Source organism: Dromiciops gliroides, chromosome 4 (genome assembly GCF_019393635.1).
Source record: "Dromiciops gliroides isolate mDroGli1 chromosome 4, mDroGli1.pri, whole genome shotgun sequence".
NCBI lineage: Eukaryota > Metazoa > Chordata > Mammalia > Microbiotheria > Microbiotheriidae > Dromiciops > Dromiciops gliroides.
The window spans coordinates 461,868,441-461,888,023 of NC_057864.1; the positions used below are offsets into that span (position 1 = coordinate 461,868,441).

General features: G+C 47.1%; 2 protein-coding genes across 4 annotated transcripts; one reads left to right on the forward strand and one right to left on the reverse strand.

The window, feature by feature from the left end:
• Positions 1 to 2,809: 2,809 nt before the first annotated feature.
• TMEM97 (transmembrane protein 97) lies at positions 2,810 to 12,046 on the forward strand. The gene is made up of 3 exons (XM_044003169.1): positions 2,810 to 3,052; positions 10,228 to 10,372; positions 11,314 to 12,046. The coding sequence occupies exons 1-3, from the start codon at positions 2,927 to 2,929 to the stop codon at positions 11,556 to 11,558; spliced, it is 516 nt and encodes a 171-aa protein (XP_043859104.1). The 5' UTR covers positions 2,810 to 2,926; the 3' UTR covers positions 11,559 to 12,046.
• Positions 12,047 to 13,152: 1,106 nt separating this feature from the next.
• IFT20 (intraflagellar transport 20) lies at positions 13,153 to 19,488 on the reverse strand. Of its 3 annotated transcripts, none has more exons than XM_044003170.1 (5): positions 19,341 to 19,488; positions 16,126 to 16,254; positions 14,820 to 14,905; positions 14,357 to 14,460; positions 13,153 to 13,596 (listed from the first exon to the last, which is right to left on the reverse strand). In XM_044003170.1, the coding sequence occupies exons 2-5, from the start codon at positions 16,250 to 16,252 to the stop codon at positions 13,515 to 13,517; spliced, it is 399 nt and encodes a 132-aa protein (XP_043859105.1). In that variant the 5' UTR covers positions 16,253 to 16,254; positions 19,341 to 19,488; the 3' UTR covers positions 13,153 to 13,514. The 3 variants fall into 3 exon arrangements, with proteins under 3 accessions (XP_043859105.1, XP_043859106.1, XP_043859107.1); XM_044003171.1 differs by lacking the exon at positions 19,341 to 19,488 and adding an exon at positions 17,161 to 17,276; XM_044003172.1 differs by lacking the exon at positions 19,341 to 19,488 and adding an exon at positions 16,410 to 16,477.
• Between the last annotated feature and the right edge of the window lie 95 nt (positions 19,489 to 19,583).

Genomic DNA, 19,583 nt, shown 5'->3' on the forward strand with positions numbered 1-19,583 from the left:
AGTGGAGGAAAATGAGGTAAATAGAGGTTAAATGACTTGCCCAGGGTCACACAGCTAGTTTCTGAGACTGAATTTGAACTCTGGTCTTCTTCCTGACTCCAGGACCAGTCCAGTATACACTACAACCTATCTGTCCCATAAATACTGACTCATTTCATGGGAGATAGATGCTATTATCAATCCCTTTTTACAGAAGGAAGTAGAGTTTGACTTGTCCAAAGGTACACAGCTAGTAAATGTATGAGACTAAATTTGAACTGAAGTCTTTCTGACTCCAGGTCCAGCACTCTATCCACTATGCGACCTATCAGCACACCTAGGTGCCTTCCTAACAATTAAGAGTTACCCAAGGGGGCAGCTGGGTGGCGCAGTGGTTAAAGCTCCAGCCCTGGATTCAGGAAGACCTGAGTTCAAATCCAGTCTCAGACACTTGACACTTACTAACTGTGTGACCCTGGGCAAGTCACTTAACCCTCATTGCCCTGCAAAAAAAATGTTTTTAAGTTACCCAAAAATGGAATCCATGAATAGTGGTAGTGAGTCTTCCATCAGAGAAGAACCATTAATCAGGAATGTTGAAAGCATTCAAGATTGAGTTACAGGTTGGACCATGACCAGTGAAGTTCATGCCGACTCCATCTGTGTACATCTTATGTGTGAATTTAAGTCAATGTGTTCCATCTTCCATGGAATATTTGCATTCTAAGCTTTATCTCTAATTGCAAAGTAAAAGTTTTTGGACCCAGTTGAAAGAATATCAATCAGGGGGCAGCTAGGTGGCACAGTGAATAAAGCACTGGCCCTGGATTCAGGAGGATCTGAGTTCAAATCTGGCCTCAGACACTTGACACTTACTAGCTGTGTGACCCTGGGCAAGTCACTTAACCCTTCTTCCCCCCCCCCCCCCAAAAAAAAGAATATCAATCAGCCCTTAGGGAAAGGAGTTAGGGGAAGTGAAGGATGAAGAGGGTTGAAGAAGGCTAGAAGAGGGTGACTTCCAAGAAGCAGCTACTGTCATACCTTGAGGGAAAAGATGGTCGAAATTCACCAACTTGGAGCCTGTTAACAGCCACATTGACAATAGGGCACCGGATGGCAGAGGCTGTGCCAAATTACAGTGCTGTAGAACCTCCAGTATTTTTCTTAGTGAGGTAATTGGGGTTAAGTGACTTGCCCAGGGTCACACAGCTAGTAAGTGTCAAGTGTCTGAGGCTGGCTTTGAACTCAGGTCCTCCTGAATCCAGGGCCAGTGCTTCCCAGTATTTTTTAGAGTAAAATTTGAATAAAATGAAAATCAAGGGCAGCCTTGATATGCCACAAAAGGACAACATATAGGTGGATCATGTGTGGAGGGAGAAAAGAAAGGCCATTTTTGCTGCCAGACTACCCAAGTTCTCTCCACCTCCCAAATCTACTTCTATTCTTTTCTTTTTTTTTGTGAGGCAATTGGGGTTAAGTGACTTGCCCAAGGTCACACAGCTAGTTAAGTGTCAAGTGTCTGAGGCTGGATTTGAACTCAGGTCCTCCTGACTCCAGAGCCAGTGCTCTATCCACTGTACCACCTAGCTGTCCCCCAAATCCACTTCTCCTTTTTCAAAGACCCTGCTTCCCTGCAACTCAGTAACAACACCATAATTCAACAACAGTAACAAGATGAAACACAAATAGGACTTTGGGGCTTTCCTCACCAGTCTTCGAGGTGGGTAGCTCAAGTTACAGGTTCCAGGGGCCCCCTCCTAAATTCAACTCAAGATTGAACTCACTAGAGGGGCAAAGACCCTGACCTCAAGGGGATTGCAAGGTGAAGGGGGGAGTTCTGTACACACAAATTCACCATGATACCCCTGCAAGAGAAGGGTACAGGCTGCGTGCAAAGATTTCTCCCACTTGACCCTTGAACGAAAGAAAGAACTCGGTCGGAAGAAGCCAGGCAGGCTATCCATTTCGAGTGTGGGCAGTAGAGGGAAGAGAGCTGGACCTAAAATAAGGAGGAGCTGGTTTCGAATCCCACCAAAGACTTGTTAGCCACGTGACCCTGAATGTCACCGAATCTCTGCGTGCCCCGGTTTCTCCTCCTATAAAATAGTTATTAGACTCGCTGGACTCTGAAGGTCCTTCCCGCTCTAAAGCCTCATCCATCGAAGATCCATGTCCCCTAGTCTTCTCAAAGAAACACTCAAGGCAAGGATAGGCAAGACCCTCAGCTCTACGCGGGGGCCCAAAGATGGAGGCAGGAAGACCAGGTAGGAAACCATTGAGGGGGGAAGCAAAGAGTCACGTGCCGGAGTCACCCGGACCTTGCGGAGGCCTAGTGGCCTCACACCCCCCCCCCCATTCAAATCCTCGACACCAGATGGCCAGTCACGGGATAAGACGCACGAACGCGAGCTCCTGGAGGGCAGCCCACGGAAAAGGCCGCCAGGAGCCTTCGGGCCTGTTTCCCCATCCGTAAATGAGGGGTCCCTTCGGGTCCCACCCGGTGGTCTGAGGCAATGCTGGGAGTGCAGGGAGCCAAACAAAACAAAGGGAGGGAAGGGAGGGGCCTCCCTCCCGGTCGCAAAAGGCGGCAGCCTCCACCCCACAGGGCCCAGGCAGTCGTGGCAGCCTCTAGCCATCGCCCGCAGCGCCCTATGCGCGCGCACACGCCATCCAACCATCTTCTGCCCTGCCCCAGAGAGCCCGCGCCTCTCGGCCAATCCACTTCGGCCTCCCCTTGCCACGCCCCCGGGCGATGGCCCCGTGAGCCAATCAGCGCGGCCTGCGTGAACTGGCGCGAGGCGCTCGGGGCGGAGACGGGCGTGGGGGCGGGGCCGAGGCGTCCCGGCGGCGTCCGCCCGGCGCTCGCGCATTCTTGCGCCGTTCAGTCGCCCGGCGAGTCAGGTTTCTTCGCTGCTCCTCTGGCGGCCCGGCTGGAGTGTGAGGCACGATGGGCGCGCGGGGCGGGGCGCGAGCGCTGGAGTACCTGCTGGGCCTCTACTTCGTGATGCACATCCCCATTACGGTGCTCTTCGACATGCAGGTGCTGTTCACGGCTAACTTGTACCCGACCGAGGTGAGGCGGCGCATGCGCGCTCAGCGCGCTGTTTCTCTCCGCGCCCTGCGCCCAGTCCTCTGGGCCCTGAACTGCCCGGCGCACGCGGCGCCCTCTGCGCGCTGGGTTTGAATGCGGAGGCTGACGCTGGCGGGCTGTGTGTCCCTAGGCAAGGCGCTGCCCTGCTGAGCGCCGGGCGCCTCCTCCGTAAGATCAGGACGAGGGCGATATTTGTGCCTCCTACCTCACCAGGGGATTGTGAGGAAAGCGCTCCGTAGGATTACGGGTCACTCCTCTGAGCTCCCCCGGACGCGCCCCCAAAGCCCAGGGTCTCCCGGCTCCAGCCTTTGCCCCAGGACCCCCCAGAAGGCAGCTTTGCCCCAACACCCTCCTCGAGCCTTCACCCCCCAAGGCTCATCGGGGCCAACCCTTAGGTTCTTTGAGCCTCCCCTCGCTGGCTTTCGTTCGGCCCCCCGCGGCAGCTGGACTTTGTCCACCGACCCAGGCTGTCACGTGAAAGATTAAAGCCCCCCCCCCCCCCAATTGTCCCCAGGGTGTCAAGCTCCTGGATTCCTCTTCTGCCCAAGAAAGCTCATCTGGCACCGAAGCGAGGTCCCCAAGGGCCTTTGGAAGGAGGCCCCACCCCCACCCCCTCCCAGCTCTTGTCACTGACCCCCCCCCCAATTTGGCTTCAGCCTTAGGCCAAGACCTGAAAACCCCTGTACACCCGGATGGGTCTCCTCTAAGGCCACGTCCCTCCACCAAACCTCAGCTTGACTTCCTTCCACTTAGGATTTCCTCTTCTTAGGAGAGGATCCCTCCATCGGTGAGCTCAGCAGCTCTTGGAAGCTGGGCTGGTGCATGGGCATAAGACATGCATTATAGGACCCACCTTCTAAACCTCTCCGAAAGGGTAACCCTGGGGAGCGCCAGTAACTGGATGGGACCTGAGACAGAAGTCTCTCTGTAGGAGAATCAGCGGCAGGATTTGAACCCAAGTACTCTGACTTCAAAGCTAATACTCTAACGAAGGTGGCCTTCCGTGGCCTTGCCAGTCTGAGGAAGCCTGTGACCCCTTCTCAAAATAATGTCTTAAAGTAATTGGAGGAAATGCTCGATTTCATTTAGAGGTTAATGACGTTAAAGATGTCATTCTCCCACCCCCTATTCACAGACCCTTCAAGATTCCTTCTAAGAACTCTTGCAGGGGCAGCTAGGTGGTGCAGTGGATAAAGCACCGGCCCTGGAGTCAGGAGTACCTGAGTTCAAATCTGGCCTTAGACACTTGACACTTACTAGCTGTGTGACCCTGGGCAAGTCACTTAACCCTCATTGCCCCGCAGCAAAAAAAAAAAAAAGAACTCTTGCATTGCCTTGTCAGAAGGACCTTTTCAACTCAAATTCTCTTAATAGCATGTTCTTCTTAGCCCACCAACCTCTCTTCCCTTGTGTTTGTTGAGTCATTTTTCAGTCGTTTCCGACTCTTGGTGACCCTGTTTGGGTTTTTCTTGGCAAAGATATTGGAGTGGTTTTCCATTTCCTTCTCCAGTTCATTTGACATATGAGGAAACTGAGGCAAAAAGGGTTAAGTAACTTGCCCAGGGGTCACCCAGCTAAGTAGGTGTATGAGGCCAGATCTGAACTCAGGAAGAGGAGTCTTCCCGATTCCATCCCCAGCATTCCATTTTGTGCCCTAAAGTCTTAGATTCAAGCCCCCTCCTAAATGCTTTCCATAATGCCCTGTGCTAAATTCCGGAGACCCAGACAAAACCGAAACCATCCCTGCCCTCAAGGATCTTACATTCTAATGAAGACAACATGCATATTTAAAAACATTCGTGTAATATTCCAAAATGAATACAAGGTGATTATGGGAGGGGGGCACTAGTAGCAAGCCTGAACTGGACCAGGAAACACTTTGTGATTGAGTTTTAAAGGGAACCAGGATTTCCAAAAGGCCTGAGGGGAGGACATCAAGTGCTATATAGGCATGGGGTGCCGCCCTCTGCCTGTCTGATGGGATATCTGGCTGGATTGGATGAAAGGCAGCAGTGGAGGCTAAGGCTGGAGAGGTGTTGGGGCCAACTTGTCCAGGGAGTTGGAGAGCTGTGGCTGCTGAACCCCTGGAGGAACCTTAGTTTGACCAGGCTCACAGTTTGGGGAGGGGAACAGTGCAGGAGAACATGGGAAAGACAGATAAGATGGAGGCAGTGAAGAGCTCCAAATGACAAAGAGAGGGGCTGACCTAATAATAATTCCTGGGACGAGCCCCCGGAGTTTGTAAAGCAGGGAACTGCTGTGATCTGGTGCTACTTTGGGCCCAGATGGGTGAAGAGAGTTGTAACTCAGGTATGGGTGAGGGAGATAGGGAAGCTGTGCTCAAATTAGCAAGAAAAGCGCCAGAGCAGCAAATAAAGCCTCTTTCGGGAAGTCTTTGACAGTAGCTTAGTGAGTGAGGCAGGGAGGGGCCAGAATCATTCTCTCTGCATGCCTTGATCTGCCCAAGATCCCCAAGCCATTTGTGGGGCTTAAATTAGCACGAGGGTTTTTTGGTTTGTTCTTTCCCTTCACCCTAGTCTAAGATCAGAACCAGCATGGTGTGAGGAACTGATTTACACCAAGAGAATTCCACAGCTCTGTAACTTTCAGTGACAGCGGGATGCCAGCTCAGCCACCTTTAAAGTGCCTAACAGAATTGCAGATGATTAGCGCTTTTAAGGCACAGGTGTGTTAGGAGTCAGGCCACCACCAACTTGCTATTACAAAGGTAACACGATATGGGGGAAGAGGGGAGACGGGAACTATGAATTGTTCACATGCTTCAGAATTAAGATGCTAAATGATCAGCTTTGCTTTGTGCAGTGCCATTTACATGGAAGCATTTCAGATGCACTTGGTGAGTTTGAGTTTGCACACCCCTATGGTGAAATCCTTTTGGAAGGCAAATCACTCCCTCTCATTTTTTTTCTGTAAATCTGGATTTTCAGTTAGGGTTTCTTAGAGGTAAAGTAACACCTGCACAAATATGTTTAGCATATCATCATTAAAAGATTGAATCACATCATTAATGCCAATGAAAACAACACGCAGACATCACCAGAATCCAGTCAAAAACAGCGTTGGAGAAGCTGGGGGGAAATTGGCACACTAATAAGAGATGGGAAGTGTTCCAACCATCTGGACTTCAGTTTGGAATTATGCAAGAAAATTGTTAAATATATAAAATACCTATAGCAGCAGTCTTTGGTAGCAAAAAAGAAAATATGAATTAAGTGGAAGTCCATCAGTAGGGGAATGCCTGGAAAAAAATATGGTATGTGAACAGAGTGCCTTATTATTGGGCAATAAGACATGAAAAAATGAGGAATTCAGAAACGTAGAGGGGGCAGCTAGATGGAGTCAGGAGTACCTGAGTTCAAATCCGGCCTCAGACACTTGATACTTACTAGCTGTGTGACCTTGGGCAAGTCACTTAACCCTCATTGCCCCACCAAAAAAAAAACAACCCAGAAACATAGAGGAAGATTTCCGTGAACTGAATACAACAGTCACCAAAAAGAACTTAAACTCTGAATAATTAAAATGTTATTTGGACACATAATGAAGGAGACTTCCCTCTTTGTGCAAGAGGTAGCAAATCCACCTTTCGAAGATATTTTAAGATGCCTTGCCATTTCTGTCCGTTGTGGAAAGGTTTTTATTTTTTATCATGAGGGCTGTGACATGTGGATAAAATCTGTTTGTGTGCAGAGCACTGTTGGGGTCTTAATACTTGTCAATTGATTGATAAAGTTTTTCTTTTTAAAAATATCCGTAAGTCTAAACTCCTTATCTTAATAATTTCACCCTTCATCCACATCCATGAGAAACTTGCCTAAAGGTCAAGCTTTTGTCTTGACCTTTTTGTCTACCCCAGGACTGTTCTATTGTGAATTGGATCTCTACCCTTGTATAGACTACCTGTGTAACCACACCCACTTGACTCAAATTCAAGTTGCATCAATCAAAGCTGTTTGCAGACTGCACCCAAGTCTGCAGACTAATCTGTCACTTCAGCATTACACCCATCTCCCAACTAGGACTCAACCCGCCTCCCCCATTAAAATGTCTACCAATCAGAATTGTCTTACCTTTGCCACAGGACTTCCAAATGATGTACTGTTAGGCCAATCAGAAGGAAGATACACTTAGGTTTAAAGCAAAGCTTAAACTGGGCTGGGACCCCATTAGGGTCACATAACTGATTGTGGAGCTCGCAAAAAAAGTTGGCAGTAGTAAAAGGTTATGTATACCCTTTTTATATACCTATATACCTGGGAGTCACATAAAAATCTCAGGTGAAAAGGGGTTGCAAGTGGAAAAAGTTTAAGAAACCCTGGTTTAAAAGACTCTTTTAGCCCTCAGTTCTGGCCTTTGGTCATTGAGAAAGGCCATTCACCCAATTTATTGGTTATGGCTAGCCCAACTAGTAAATTGATTGTGCTTGGTCTATCGCCTCTCAGCTTACCTTAATTTTCAAACATAACAGATATTTGCAGAGAGGGGAAGTTGAAACTGCACTCTGAATTTAAATTAGATTAAAATTAGATTGGATCAGGGTTAGGTGTCAAAGTGGATGGAATCAGGGGGACCTGAGTTCAAATTTGACCTCAGACACTTGACATTTAATTTACTAGCAATGTGACCCCTCATTGCCCTGGAAAAAAAAAATTAGATTAGATTCCACATCATTTATACTGTAATTGTAACCTCAGCCTCCATAATTAATAATTTTAAGATTGCAGCATGTTTGGTTTTGGGTAATCAGTCCCTCTTGAGCTGATTTCCTTACTTGCCAAGTAGGTCTATACTTGTCCAACTTGTTCTTTATCTTTCAATGAAAAAAAAAACTTCTTTTGCACTAACCTGGTGATTTCATCAGTAAAGGGAGGACATTGTGTGCATTGTGATGTATTATAGTCTTAGTACAGAGAGCTTATTACCCAAGACTCCCTACCCCTGGCCAGTGCACGCTAGAGGTCAGCTTCTTCCCAACTGCAAGGCCAGCTCTTCAGCAAAGATGCCTCCAAAAATTAATGGGGAAGATATTCTTGTAATTTAGAGTGCTAACTTTGTCATTTGACACTGGGTTGTTTCTTTCTGATCGTCATAGCAAACTAAAGGAAGCCAACTGGGGCCCAGTGTGCCCAACTCCTGAAAAAAGCAGCCAGTGCCTGCTCTTGAACTTTCCACTAGTTCAGGCCTTTGGGATCCTTTTCAAAAGGATACGTTTGTTGCTTTCGCCTTCCCCACATGAATCCTTCTGATTTTGCTCAGGCAGGGAAGCCAGTTGGTAAAATCTAGAAGAGAACTAGTTCTCATTTCTTCATGTGGCCAAAAGGAGAGCTGGCTTTCTTCTAAAATATGTCCCTGCCCTTCTAGGGCAAGCATGATTTAGGGGATGGACCTTGAGATGCTGGAAGAAGAGTGTTAGGTGGTAGATTTCTTGTAATGAGGGGAGGGAGCAGCGGGCCTGGCCAGCTATGTGCTCAGGGCCAGCTTCAGGATGGTGCAGTCAGTCCTTGTGAAAGTTCCTTCAGGTCTGAAGTCTCCCCTTTGGTTTTATTTTCTTATTTTTTTTATTATAAACTTCCCAAACATTCCAATAGCCAGGAAACAAGAGAGCGTTATTGTATGTGTGAAAGGACATTAAAGTGAACAAGGATGTAACAAAATTGTTCTCTTAAATGTTCTTTTCTTTCTTGGCATTGGTTATTTGCAAGCTCAGGAACTGTGGCTGCAGCAGATGATCAGCATCTGAGGAACCAACATACACTTCCTTTAAGATTATTTCTAAATAGTAAGAAAGGTCATTGTTCTGCAGAACAGGTCAGGGTATTTATCAGTACCTGCTGTGTGCATAGCACACAAGTATTTTCACAGTAAGTAAGCAACAGAGAAAGTTCTCTAGTGAGCATAACTAATGTCAGCTCCACTTTCTTCGTCTGCAAAATGGGGATAATAATAAGACCTAACTCATCAGTTGCTGTAAGAATCAGATAACCCATATGCTGGGCTTTGCATATGTAAAAAGGTGAGTTGAAGGCTAGTTGCTGTTACTAAGCCATGGAAAGTAACCTGAAGTATCTGCTTGCCTTCCGCTAGGGTCATAATTTGTAGGCAGCTATTTGGTACAGTAGACAGACTGCCAAGCCTGGAGTCAGGAAGACTCATCTTCCTGAGGTCCAATCTTGCCTCAGGCACTTACTGGCTGGGTGACCCTGGACAAGTCACTTCACCCTGTTTGCTTCCATTTCCTCATCTATGAGCTGGAGAAGGAGCATGACTGAACAACAGCAGGGTCACGTTTGCCATTCAGACTGGATACTGGCTTTCAACCCGAACACTTGTTCCCTGGCACATATTGCTGGCTCTCCTTTTTTAAGGCTTCTCAAAGATCTCCACACTTTTTTTGGAGGGGGTGGGAGCAGGGCAATGAGGGTTTAAGTGACTTGCCCAGGGTCACACAGCTAGTGTCGAGTGTCTGAGGTCCTATTTGAACTCAGGTCTTCTTGAATGCAGAGCTGGTGCTTTATCCACTGCACCACCTAGCTGCCTCAGACGTGTTATGAACAACTTAATCACAATTTATTTTTTACATAAACTTGCCTGGTGGTTACAGGACAGGCCCCAGGGCCTCTTAAGGATGTGGGCCACACTCTGACCTCTGGTTGGATTTGAGTTACCCTCATCTAAACATCCCGTGGACAGGTCACCTTTCAGGGTGGGCACTTCTTACATATCATCCATTCTCGGGAAGAGTCTTAATGCATCCACTTGAGAGCACATTTTCCTGACTTTCGTCCCTTATATGTAACCCAATTGGGACTTGCACCCAGCCCAGAATTCCAATTGACTTGTTTTATGCAGGTAGGGAGGAATAACTAGAGTTCATTTTGGGTTTTGAGAGCATTGGCCTCAGTCATGTCTCATGGGGTCATATTTTCCCTCCTGTAATTTTAACCAAAAAACTCCTATCAGAAATGAGTTGTTTGCCCCAAATAGATTGCACAGACTGTGCTGGAAAAGGCACAAAAGTCCAACACCTGCCCCTGGAGAAGCAGATCAACGAGAGCTCTAATGAAAGGTCTACCTGTCAGGTGACTGCAAGCATCTGTGTGCCCCCAGGCTGGCTGCTAACCTCTTGGCTCTTTCAGGTGACAGACATGCTGAGGTGGTATGTCCAGGCATTTAAAGACCCCCTGATGCTGAACCCTCCAAGTTGGTTCAAGTCATTTCTGTTTTGTGAGCTTCTGTTCCAGCTACCTTTCTTTCCGTTTGCAGCATATGCCTTCTTCAAAGGTCAGTAAGCAGTGAGAAAGAACTGTCTATGATTATATCCTAAAACTTCATTTTACTGCTTGTTGGGGGCCATGGGGAGGTACCTGGGACTCTGGGGAAGACCAGAAAATGCTCCTGAAAACAGGTGTAGGAGGCAAGGCAGTACTAGGTTTTAAATGACAAGGAACAAAAGCGGAATTGGGGGGGGGGTCATTTGGGGAAGGAGAAACAGAAGAAACTTGGTGGTCTCATGAAGTTGAAAGGCCTGAAGCAAGAGAACAAGCATAACATTGAAAGGGGGCCTGAAAAGGCAAGTCCGAGATCTAGAGAAAAGATCCAGGTGAGAGAGCCAGTATATGTGGCTGTCACTCATTGGGCACTGCAGATACAGCCCCCTTACGCATAGCTCACACTGGGTTCAGCTCATGGCCAGAGTTTTGCACCTCCCCCCCCCTTGACATTGTTCCATATGGGGAAGGCCTTACGAACAATAGCATCATATGCTGTAACCTTAAAGGGCCTGGAGTCGATGTTTTCAAAATTATTAATGTTCCCATTTCCTTATGATGGCACCAGGCCTGGCCATTAAGAGTATGTGCTCCTGAGCTAGAGCAGCCTTAAAAAGGCCTTGTTCATACTGGGACATTTCTTGGTACTGTCTGTTGACAAGCTCCATCACTGAGTGATGATTTAGCAACTGATCTGTTAACAGAGCTGTCTTCTAATTGCCCTGAGCTTTTCAGGTTCACATCCTGCCCACCATCTCTCCTCCTCTTCCTAGGATCAGGAGTCTTAGACTTGAAGCAGTGCCACTAAGTTTGGTTTTCTTTAGCACCCAAGCTCCTGCTCTTGCCAAGACTGCCAGGACTTCCCAGGGAGGCTAACACTGCTGTTGTTGGATTTTTTTTTTTTTTGGAAGTGTTATAAACAAACATGGATGTTTCCCCTTGTAATTCTTTTAGGAAGCTGCAAGTGGATCCGCATCCCTGCAATTATCTACTCCGTTCATACAATGACAACGTTAATTCCAATTAGTGCCCACATCCTGTTTGAGCATTTTGCCCAGGGACCTCGGACATTCCAAGAACGCCTCAGCCTCTTATCCATCTATGCCCCATACTTCTTCATTCCACTCATACTCCTGTTTTTTATGCTTTGGAGTCCTCACTACAGCACTGATGAGAAAAGGAAAAAGAAAACAAGGTAAAGAACTGCTGGCAAGGGAGGGAGAGCCCCTGGTCCTTGTTTGGACTTGGTCTCTCCAGGCCCCCCTTGACACAATCCACAGCAGCAGCCCCCAAGAACAAGACAGCAGGTTTTATCTGCCAAGGGAAGTAAGGATAACTGGTTCCCTGAAGATGGCCAGAGGAAGCTATAGGGAAATGGCACTGAATACCTAACTCGTGCCTTAAGTGCTATCTCAGGATTCCTAAGAGAGTCCCTGGAACAAGAGATTCATCCGTCAGATCCTAGAGGTTGGTGCCACCTAGAATCTGAATGACCAACTGTTTGGTGCTCTGCTTTCCAAACCGTATAATGGGACTGGTCAAAGAAACACATTTCACAGGCCACTTTCCAGTTCTTCATGAAGTTGTTTTTCCCCAACCCAGATCAGACCAAACTAGTGTAAAAATAGCTGACCTTTCTCAATGGCCTCGTAGACCCACGGGCTTAATAAACCTGAGTTCTCCAACATCCTTGTCAGTTTCAGGCTTGTACTTTTAGAGCTGGTTTTGAAGGATCATAAACGACCCCCATTCCAGAGGCATTTCTCCACTGGGAATAGGATTCTCTATGTTTACTTTTTTAAAAGGGAATTAATCTTAAATGGAAGAGGTTTTAAACATTTCTTTAAGCAATGTCCATTCCTCTCAAGCCCTTCAATCAGAAATATTCTGACTAGTTGCTTCCCTTAGGTCTTATTGATTTCCAAGAATCCTAGGGCTTCCATCTCTTTAGAGGTCATTTAACCTGAACCCTGGTTTCTAAGCAGTGTTATTTTGTTCATTCTTCCGTTAATCATAACTAGCTGTGGTCCAGGGTCTTGGCTCTCACCATGAAATGATCATCTTTTCTATCACAATTTAAGTCTACCTGCTCATGGAGGTAAAGAATAGCTACTAGTTGCCCTAAAATTTGTTCTCCAAAGCTAAGCTTGCTGTTCTCCATGCAATGCTGGAGACCTGGGTGCCCCTGCTTGCCTGCACATTGGCTCCCTTGACCCTCAAGACCCTCCCTATGGGGTTCCACTCTTCGTGAGTCCTGGACATCTGTCCAGCTCCCATCCTGGAGTCCCAGCCCTGGCAGTCATCTTGTCATGCTGCCCCAGGATGGATCCCCCCCAAATCCCTACCTCTCCTTTGAGATAAGTAAGGAAACCAACTACCATTCCTGTAAAGATGACAATCAATTACTCTGAGATTCTGCTCACTATCCCTGACTTCCTAGACCAAAACACTCTTCCCTGGCCACCACTACCTTGTGTGTGTTGTCTTCCTATGTTAGAATGTAAGCCCCTTGAGGGCAGCCTTTGTTTTTTTGTATTTGTATCACCAGTGCTTATTCCAGGGCCTGAATAAGCATTTAATAAAGGCTTTTTCATTTATTTGTGATGTGCTGTCACTCCTTATAAAATGCTCCTCACAAATTGGTATTTGCTTTAATTGTTGGAAACTGACTTGTGTAACTAATCAAAATAAAGATGGCTGCCAACCATGTCTTCTGTGGATTACTGAGGGAGGAAAAAAATCTTCCAGTGAGAAGTGCAAATATGTATTCAAAGTACAAGCAGATAACAAAAATCTAGAAATAATAATTTATTGCCTTATTTCTTTCAAAGTGGTAGGTGCTTCAAAAAGGACTGGTGTTGACAGATGTAGCTATAGATCAGAGACTGACAACACAGAAGAATCCATAGCACAAGATGGTCAGCCCTGCTGTCCTGGCTTCTGGACAGATGGGCAAGGTCCTGTTTACAGCCATCTGGCTACAATTGGGCAGAATTCTAAAAAAAGTTTGGTTATTGCCTTTCAAGAAGACATGGTATTGGTTACAATCCCAAGTTGCATATATGCGCATGTGGTCATCAAGTTTATTGGAATGGGAGGGGGTGGGCAGTTTTTTTGGTCTTTTTAAAAATAGGGTTTTTACTGTAAAAATCAGTTTATTTCTGAAAAATAAATTGGTCAATAAATTCATTTTGTTCTGCTTCTACTTTACACAAAGCTTCATATTCAACTCGATACCTGAAAGACAGAAAATTGTTACAAATCCTAAAGAGGGATGAAATGACAATAAACAAACCATTTGTCTACTGCGTGCACATGTTATGGAAGCAGGGTGGTCACATTCTGAAGATGCGAGAAGGTTCAGTAACTTTAAAACAAGCAACTGTTAAGAGGACCAGAAGACAGAAGCAATTGAGTAAAGGATGGGAAAGGAATACATCAGAATCAATCTGCCTGACCTATGCACATTTCTTTCCAGGATGTGCTAGGACAACTTTCAATCCTACAGTAACAACAGTAATCGTACCAAACTAGTCTTTCCTTCTGAGCTTTTGCCCCCTCCTCATGCTCTAACAAAGCTAGAACCAAACACTAATCATAGGGACCAAAAGGAAAGACTGAGAGCACACCTGCTCCTTTCTTTGTTGAGTGGGGAGATTATGGATGTAGAACACTGCGTATGCCATCAGTCAGCTGATACGGTGGTTTTACTGATGCATTTTTTTCTCTTTATTTGTTATAAGATCACTCACTGGCAAGGGGAGGGAAGAGAGAAAGACTCAGAAATGATAAGTTTCTCAATATAAGCAAGAAAAAGGATGAAAGTAATGTTTTCCATCAAAGCACACATCTTTAATAGCCCAGTTCTAAGGCATCTGGTTCCTCAGACTCCAACGGAGGGAAGAGGTGAGGGCATCAGAGTGGGTAGCACAAAGCCTAATAGCAAAATTGGAGATTATTGTAGAATGAGCAGAGGTCAGCTCCTCAGAAGTCTTACCTTTCTAGCTGCATTTTCTTCTCTGCTATTAGAGCCTGGAGCTGCTGTTGTTGGGCCTCCCTTTGCTTTGCTATGGATTTAAGCAAATTTCGAGCTCCAATTGCCTGTGGAGACAAATGACTAAGAAAATTCAGCAGCGATTTCCAGCTGTACTCAGCCTCCCCAAAGTAGATTGTGAAAAGGGGATGAAGAAAGAAAGCGGGTCATGTCACAGCTATTCTACCAAAAGGGCGACATGATGGAAAAGCCACTCAGAGGATGGGGGAAGGGGAGGGGAAGGGCTGGTCTACCTTTGGCTTAACTATCATGGAGGAAAGAAATGTTGGCTTTGTAAGTGTAAGCACTACACCTGCCTCATGATGACTCTCTAAAACAGACACAAGGCCAGGAGGGAAGGAAAAAGACAGGGAAGGTTAGGGAACCAAGGCTTCATTAAGACACACATCTGACATTCCAATCTTACCTTCATCTTCTCATTTTCAGCTTCTTTTGCAAGTTGGTCAACAAGTTCAATTAAGCCGCCTACTATTTTCTGAAATTGGCCAATTTCTTTCAGGGAAAGAGATACGAAAAGTTTTATTTCCTGTCACTCAGAACTCTTCAGGACATATTTTGCCTAGGCAACATTTCATGTACCTTAAAAGCTGGTGAATCTGGTGCCTGAATAGTTAATGCCCAGGGACAGAACCTTTCAGTAATCCCTTGGGCTTGTGATACAGTCTCACTGCTGAGCCCCACCTTCCAGGGTGGTGACCATGGATTTCAGTCCATCAGGGACAGAAAACTGGCCCAAGGATCAACTGGACTTGAATAGTCCAATCTGCTCCTTCCCACAGAACCACACAGAATTATGTTAACCTTTACACTAAAGAACCCAATGCATCTTTTGATATATTCCTCCATTTAGCTTTTAAATTTTCACAGGAGCAGGAAAAGGCAAACATGGCCTTATTTGGGGGGGAATCTGAGGTCCAAAGGAGGTTATATGACTTTGCCAAGGTCATATTGAGAGGACACATGAGGGCAGAGACAGGACTCATACATAGGTGTCCTGATTAACAGGTCAACTCTTAAGAAAAATCTAAGGGAAATCCAGTTTTTTGGCCAGACCCGGCTGTTACTGAAAGAGTATAATGCTATGAACTACTAATAACCATTTTTTGTTTGCATTTGGAGGAAATACTATTGAAACTAAGCTTGTGGAAAAGAAAGATCTATCTTTGGTCAAATAAAGTTAATTTCTGATCTCCTGATTAGCCTGGAAGAAAGCCCAAATGAAAACCCAGCTCCATCCCATACACTGAGAAGAATGTTGTCAAAAAAGACTGGGTGGGTAGGGGCAGCTAGGTGGCGCAGTGGATAAAGCACTGGCCCTGGAGTCAGGAGTACCTGAGTTCAAATCCGGCCTCAGACACTTAACACTTACTAGCTGTGTGACCCTGGGCAAGTCACTTAACCCCAATTGCCTCGCTTAAAAAAAAAAAAAAGACTGGGTGGTCATCATGGTGATGCCAACTACCCAGGAGCCTGAGGCGAATCAGACCATGCCAACAAGGTGCCTGCACTCTTTGGCATTAATATGGAGAAGGAGGTTCAGAATGGGTCCAGACTCCTGTGCCTCTCAGTAACAGGATCAGAGGCAGGAAGAGCCCCTGAATCAGAGCAGGCCCAGGCTTTAAAGAGGAAGAGCATGGGTAGGGAGGAGGGCATGGGCCTTGGTTTCTGGGCTGGGGAAGCAGCCGAAGGAGAAAGGGCCATGAGCTACTCACTGTCCACAAAGTCCTTGCACTCCTCCTTGAGTTCTATGGTCTGCTGTGTCACCTCGGGGTCCAACACTCGCAGCTTATTCAGCTCATCGAAGTGCAGGCCTGCATCTCCCAGGATATCTTTAGCCATGACTGGAAATACACAAGTCCCAGACCTCATCTACTCTTCCATAACCTCAGAAAGGTCCTCCTCCACCCCAACCCAACACCACCAAAACGCCAAGTGTTCCACAGCAATTTGTCCACAGCAGCCCACTGGCCTGAACAGGTCTAGCCATTCTCCCTACCCTCCTCCTCTCCTCAGAAAACAGAAGCTCCAGTGTGAGAGAGGCACCCTGGCTGGCAGCAGTGGAATGTGTCACAAGAAGAACAAAGTGCAGGGAGGAATAAAGTCCACTTGCCTGTCAAAGGCACCACCCCATACTGAGTGCATGACTAGTGAACATGGGCTCCCTCCTCCCTCAGTAATTCCCCAAAGAAAAACATGGCTAGAATGTAAGTCATAGCAAGTGGTAACCAGCTGTACTGTCACATAATAAGGGGATGCTGCCTTACAGCAGGTGAGACCACCAGGCTGGTATATGGGCCAAATTCAGTATGGGGAGAGTTAATTGGGTGGCTCACCATAATACTGGGGTTCAGAAAATAATGGGAGACCTCTAGGTCCAGAGTTTCCTCTCTTCCAAACTGCCTTTTCTTTAGTTATTTCTCTCAGACTGATAAGAAAGGAGATTAACATCCTCTTTTCCACAGACAAATCAGGTTTTATTAATGGGAACAAAATTTACAACACAAGTGACGTTAATAAAACCAGGGACAATGAGAAAGAGGATAGAGAAAGGGGAAAATATGACCCACTTCCCAGATGGTTAGAATCTAAATCTCTAGGGTAAAAAGGCCCCCAGGTACCTCAAATAAGTTCTGCTTCCTCAGCTACTCAGAACAGCTTGGCTCATACAAAAACTGACTCAAACCCTAAACTTGCTCTCAGCTCAGCTGGCCTAAAGAGCCAGCCTGGCTTAAACGACACAAACTCACCACCACTTGGAACTTGTAGTTCCAAGGAGAAATCAGCTGTGCAGTGTCTCCCAGTTCCCTCCAAAGGTCCACCAGAACCAGCTCCTCTCTCTCTCTCTCTCTCTCTCTCTCTCTCCTTCTCTTCCCCTTCCTGCCTCTGCCACAGGAAGGGAGGTTCTTAGCCATGCTGGGCTGTCCCCATTATAATTTGGCCAGGGCCACTGGGGGAACTCCTAGGTTAGGTTAGGCTTAGGTACTTTGTTGGATACTTTGTGTTATTCAGTCCCACCTAATATACAGGACAAATCTGATCAGAGTTCCTTTTGTTTGTTCTATAATCTCAAGTACACACCCATCTTCTCTTAAGCTTTTCAATATTACATCTTTTCACTCTAACCATAATGAAACAAAAATGGGGTCATGGAAACCCCAAATCACAATTAATTCCTTACACTGGTTAGAATGTAAACTTCTGGAGGAGCAAGGTTTGTTTCCTTGTTTTCTTTGCATCCTGAGCATCTAGCAGTGATCCTGGAACTTTTTAAAAAACTACTGACCTGGAGCAGCTAGGTGGTGCAATAGGATAGAGCACTGGCCCTGGAGTCAGAAGGACCTGAGTTTGAATCCAGCCTTAGACACGACCCTTACCATCTGTGTGACCCTGGGCAAGTCACTTAACCCCAATTCCCTCACCAAACCAAACAAAACCAAACAACAACAACAAAAGAACTACTGACCCAAGTAAACTCCCTATTACCAAAGCAGTCAGCAACTGTTCTACAACTCTAGAGTTGCCCCTCAGTAACAATCCTAAAATGGCTATTCTTTCCTAAAATGAAAACTCACAGGAATGTTACAGCCAAAATCCAAAGTTTCTATATCTCCCCCCCCCAAAAAAAATGCAAAGCAACCAGAAAGGAAGAATTGTAAAACCCAGAGGCTATAGTCTGGACCACATCTGATTTAACAGCCACAACTAGAAAGAAGAGAAATTGGAATAAGATATCCAAAAGGCAGAGGGTATAAATCTTCAACTAAGAATAAGTTACCCAAGAAAACTGAATGTGACCCCATGGAAGAAAAGAAAAAAATGGACCTTTAATAAAAGGGACTTCTAAGCATTCCTGATGACAAGAGCTGCATAGGAAATCCAAAGGGCAAACACAGGAGTCAAGAAACATAAAAAGGTAACTCCAATGAACAATCATTAAGGGACTAAACGATGGTAAACTGTTCACATTCTAATATGGAAAGATGACCCTTAGAGGTGTCCTCTCTGAACGTTATCCATGATCATCAGGGGTCCTAGAGGGAGTCTCATTAGACAGAAGGCCTATTATAGGGAAGAGGAATACACTAGGAGGGGAAAGGGGAGGAAAATTAGGGAAATTATCTGACATAACTGAAATACACGAGAAGTCTAAGCAAACACGGAGGAGGGGATGAGGGGAGGACTCATACTTCACTCTCATCTAAAGCTATCCGAGGAAGGACGAATGGCTTAGGCGCAGTCGGACCGAAAAAATACATTTAGAGGGAAAGGGGAGAAGGGAGGATGGATTAACAAAGGTCCTCAATCAAGCAACCTAAATTAGGGTCCTGGGCAGAACAAGCTCTACGGAAGGACAACAATGGCTTCCAACACTCTTTTCTGGAGTGGCAAAGAATCGGAAAATAAAGGGGTGAACACCAGCTGGACTGGCCGAACAAGCCGTGGTCGGACCGCGTAGGGATCCGGGCTACGGGACGGGAAGAGATGAGAGAGGGGGTCGCCTGGGCGGCCGCGGACGAGCCAAAACGGAGGGAACCCCGGGGGCTGCGGCCCAAACCCGCCGCTGCCCACCCACTCCCACCGCCGCTCGACCACACGTGTCCGTACGCACTTCGATGCCAGCGCGCTGTCCCCCTCCCCTCCCCCAGGCCCCCCGCAGAACAGAAGCTCCCGGAGGCAGGGGCAGGCGCCGGACGGACGGCGTCAGCCGCCAGCCCATGGGAAACACGTTGAACCGGGGTGAACCTCGGGAGCTCTTTTTCCGGGACCCGCTTTTTTTTAAGCGGCCTAACTTCTTCCAGGCCCTCTCACCGGGGGTGCCCCAAGAGGCTCCTGGAGAAACTGAGGCACCAGCTCGCACCTCTTAGGCGAGGCCAATCGTCGCCGGAGCCCCGCGACCCCTCCTTTCGTGGGCCGTGCTGCCACCTACCTGAGGCCGGGGCCCGCCGCGGGGCGGGGCGGGGCGGGCGCGGGAGACGGCGGCTCCGCTCTCCGGTCGGTAGCTAACTCTGCCACCCGGAGCCGCCCGCTCCCGCCGCTGCCACGGCTACAGCACCTGTTTACCGTACGCGTCACTTCCCGCGTCGAGAACTCGCCGCCGGAAGCGGTTCGACCCCTATCTTTGAAGTGCCTGCTGGGAAGCTGAGTCTGAGGCGCGATGGTCAGACAGCCC

Bases quoted from the DNA above. Each gene is read 5' to 3' on its own strand.
- IFT20 (XM_044003170.1), bottom strand. From the start codon at position 16,252: ATGGCTAAAGATATCCTGGGAGATGCAGGCCTGCACTTCGATGAGCTG. The intron at 14,906-16,125 runs GTGAGTAGCTCA...TTTCCCTGAAAG, and splicing joins GTGCAAGGACTTTGTGGACA to AAATTGGCCAATTTCAGAAA. The intron at 14,461-14,819 runs GTAAGATTGGAA...TTGTCTCCACAG, and splicing joins CTGAAAATGAGAAGATGAAG to GCAATTGGAGCTCGAAATTT.
- TMEM97 (XM_044003169.1), top strand. From the start codon at position 2,927: ATGGGCGCGCGGGGCGGGGCGCGAGCGCTGGAGTACCTGCTGGGCCTC. The intron at 3,053-10,227 runs GTGAGGCGGCGC...TGGCTCTTTCAG, and splicing joins CTAACTTGTACCCGACCGAG to GTGACAGACATGCTGAGGTG. The intron at 10,373-11,313 runs GTCAGTAAGCAG...TAATTCTTTTAG, and splicing joins AGCATATGCCTTCTTCAAAG to GAAGCTGCAAGTGGATCCGC.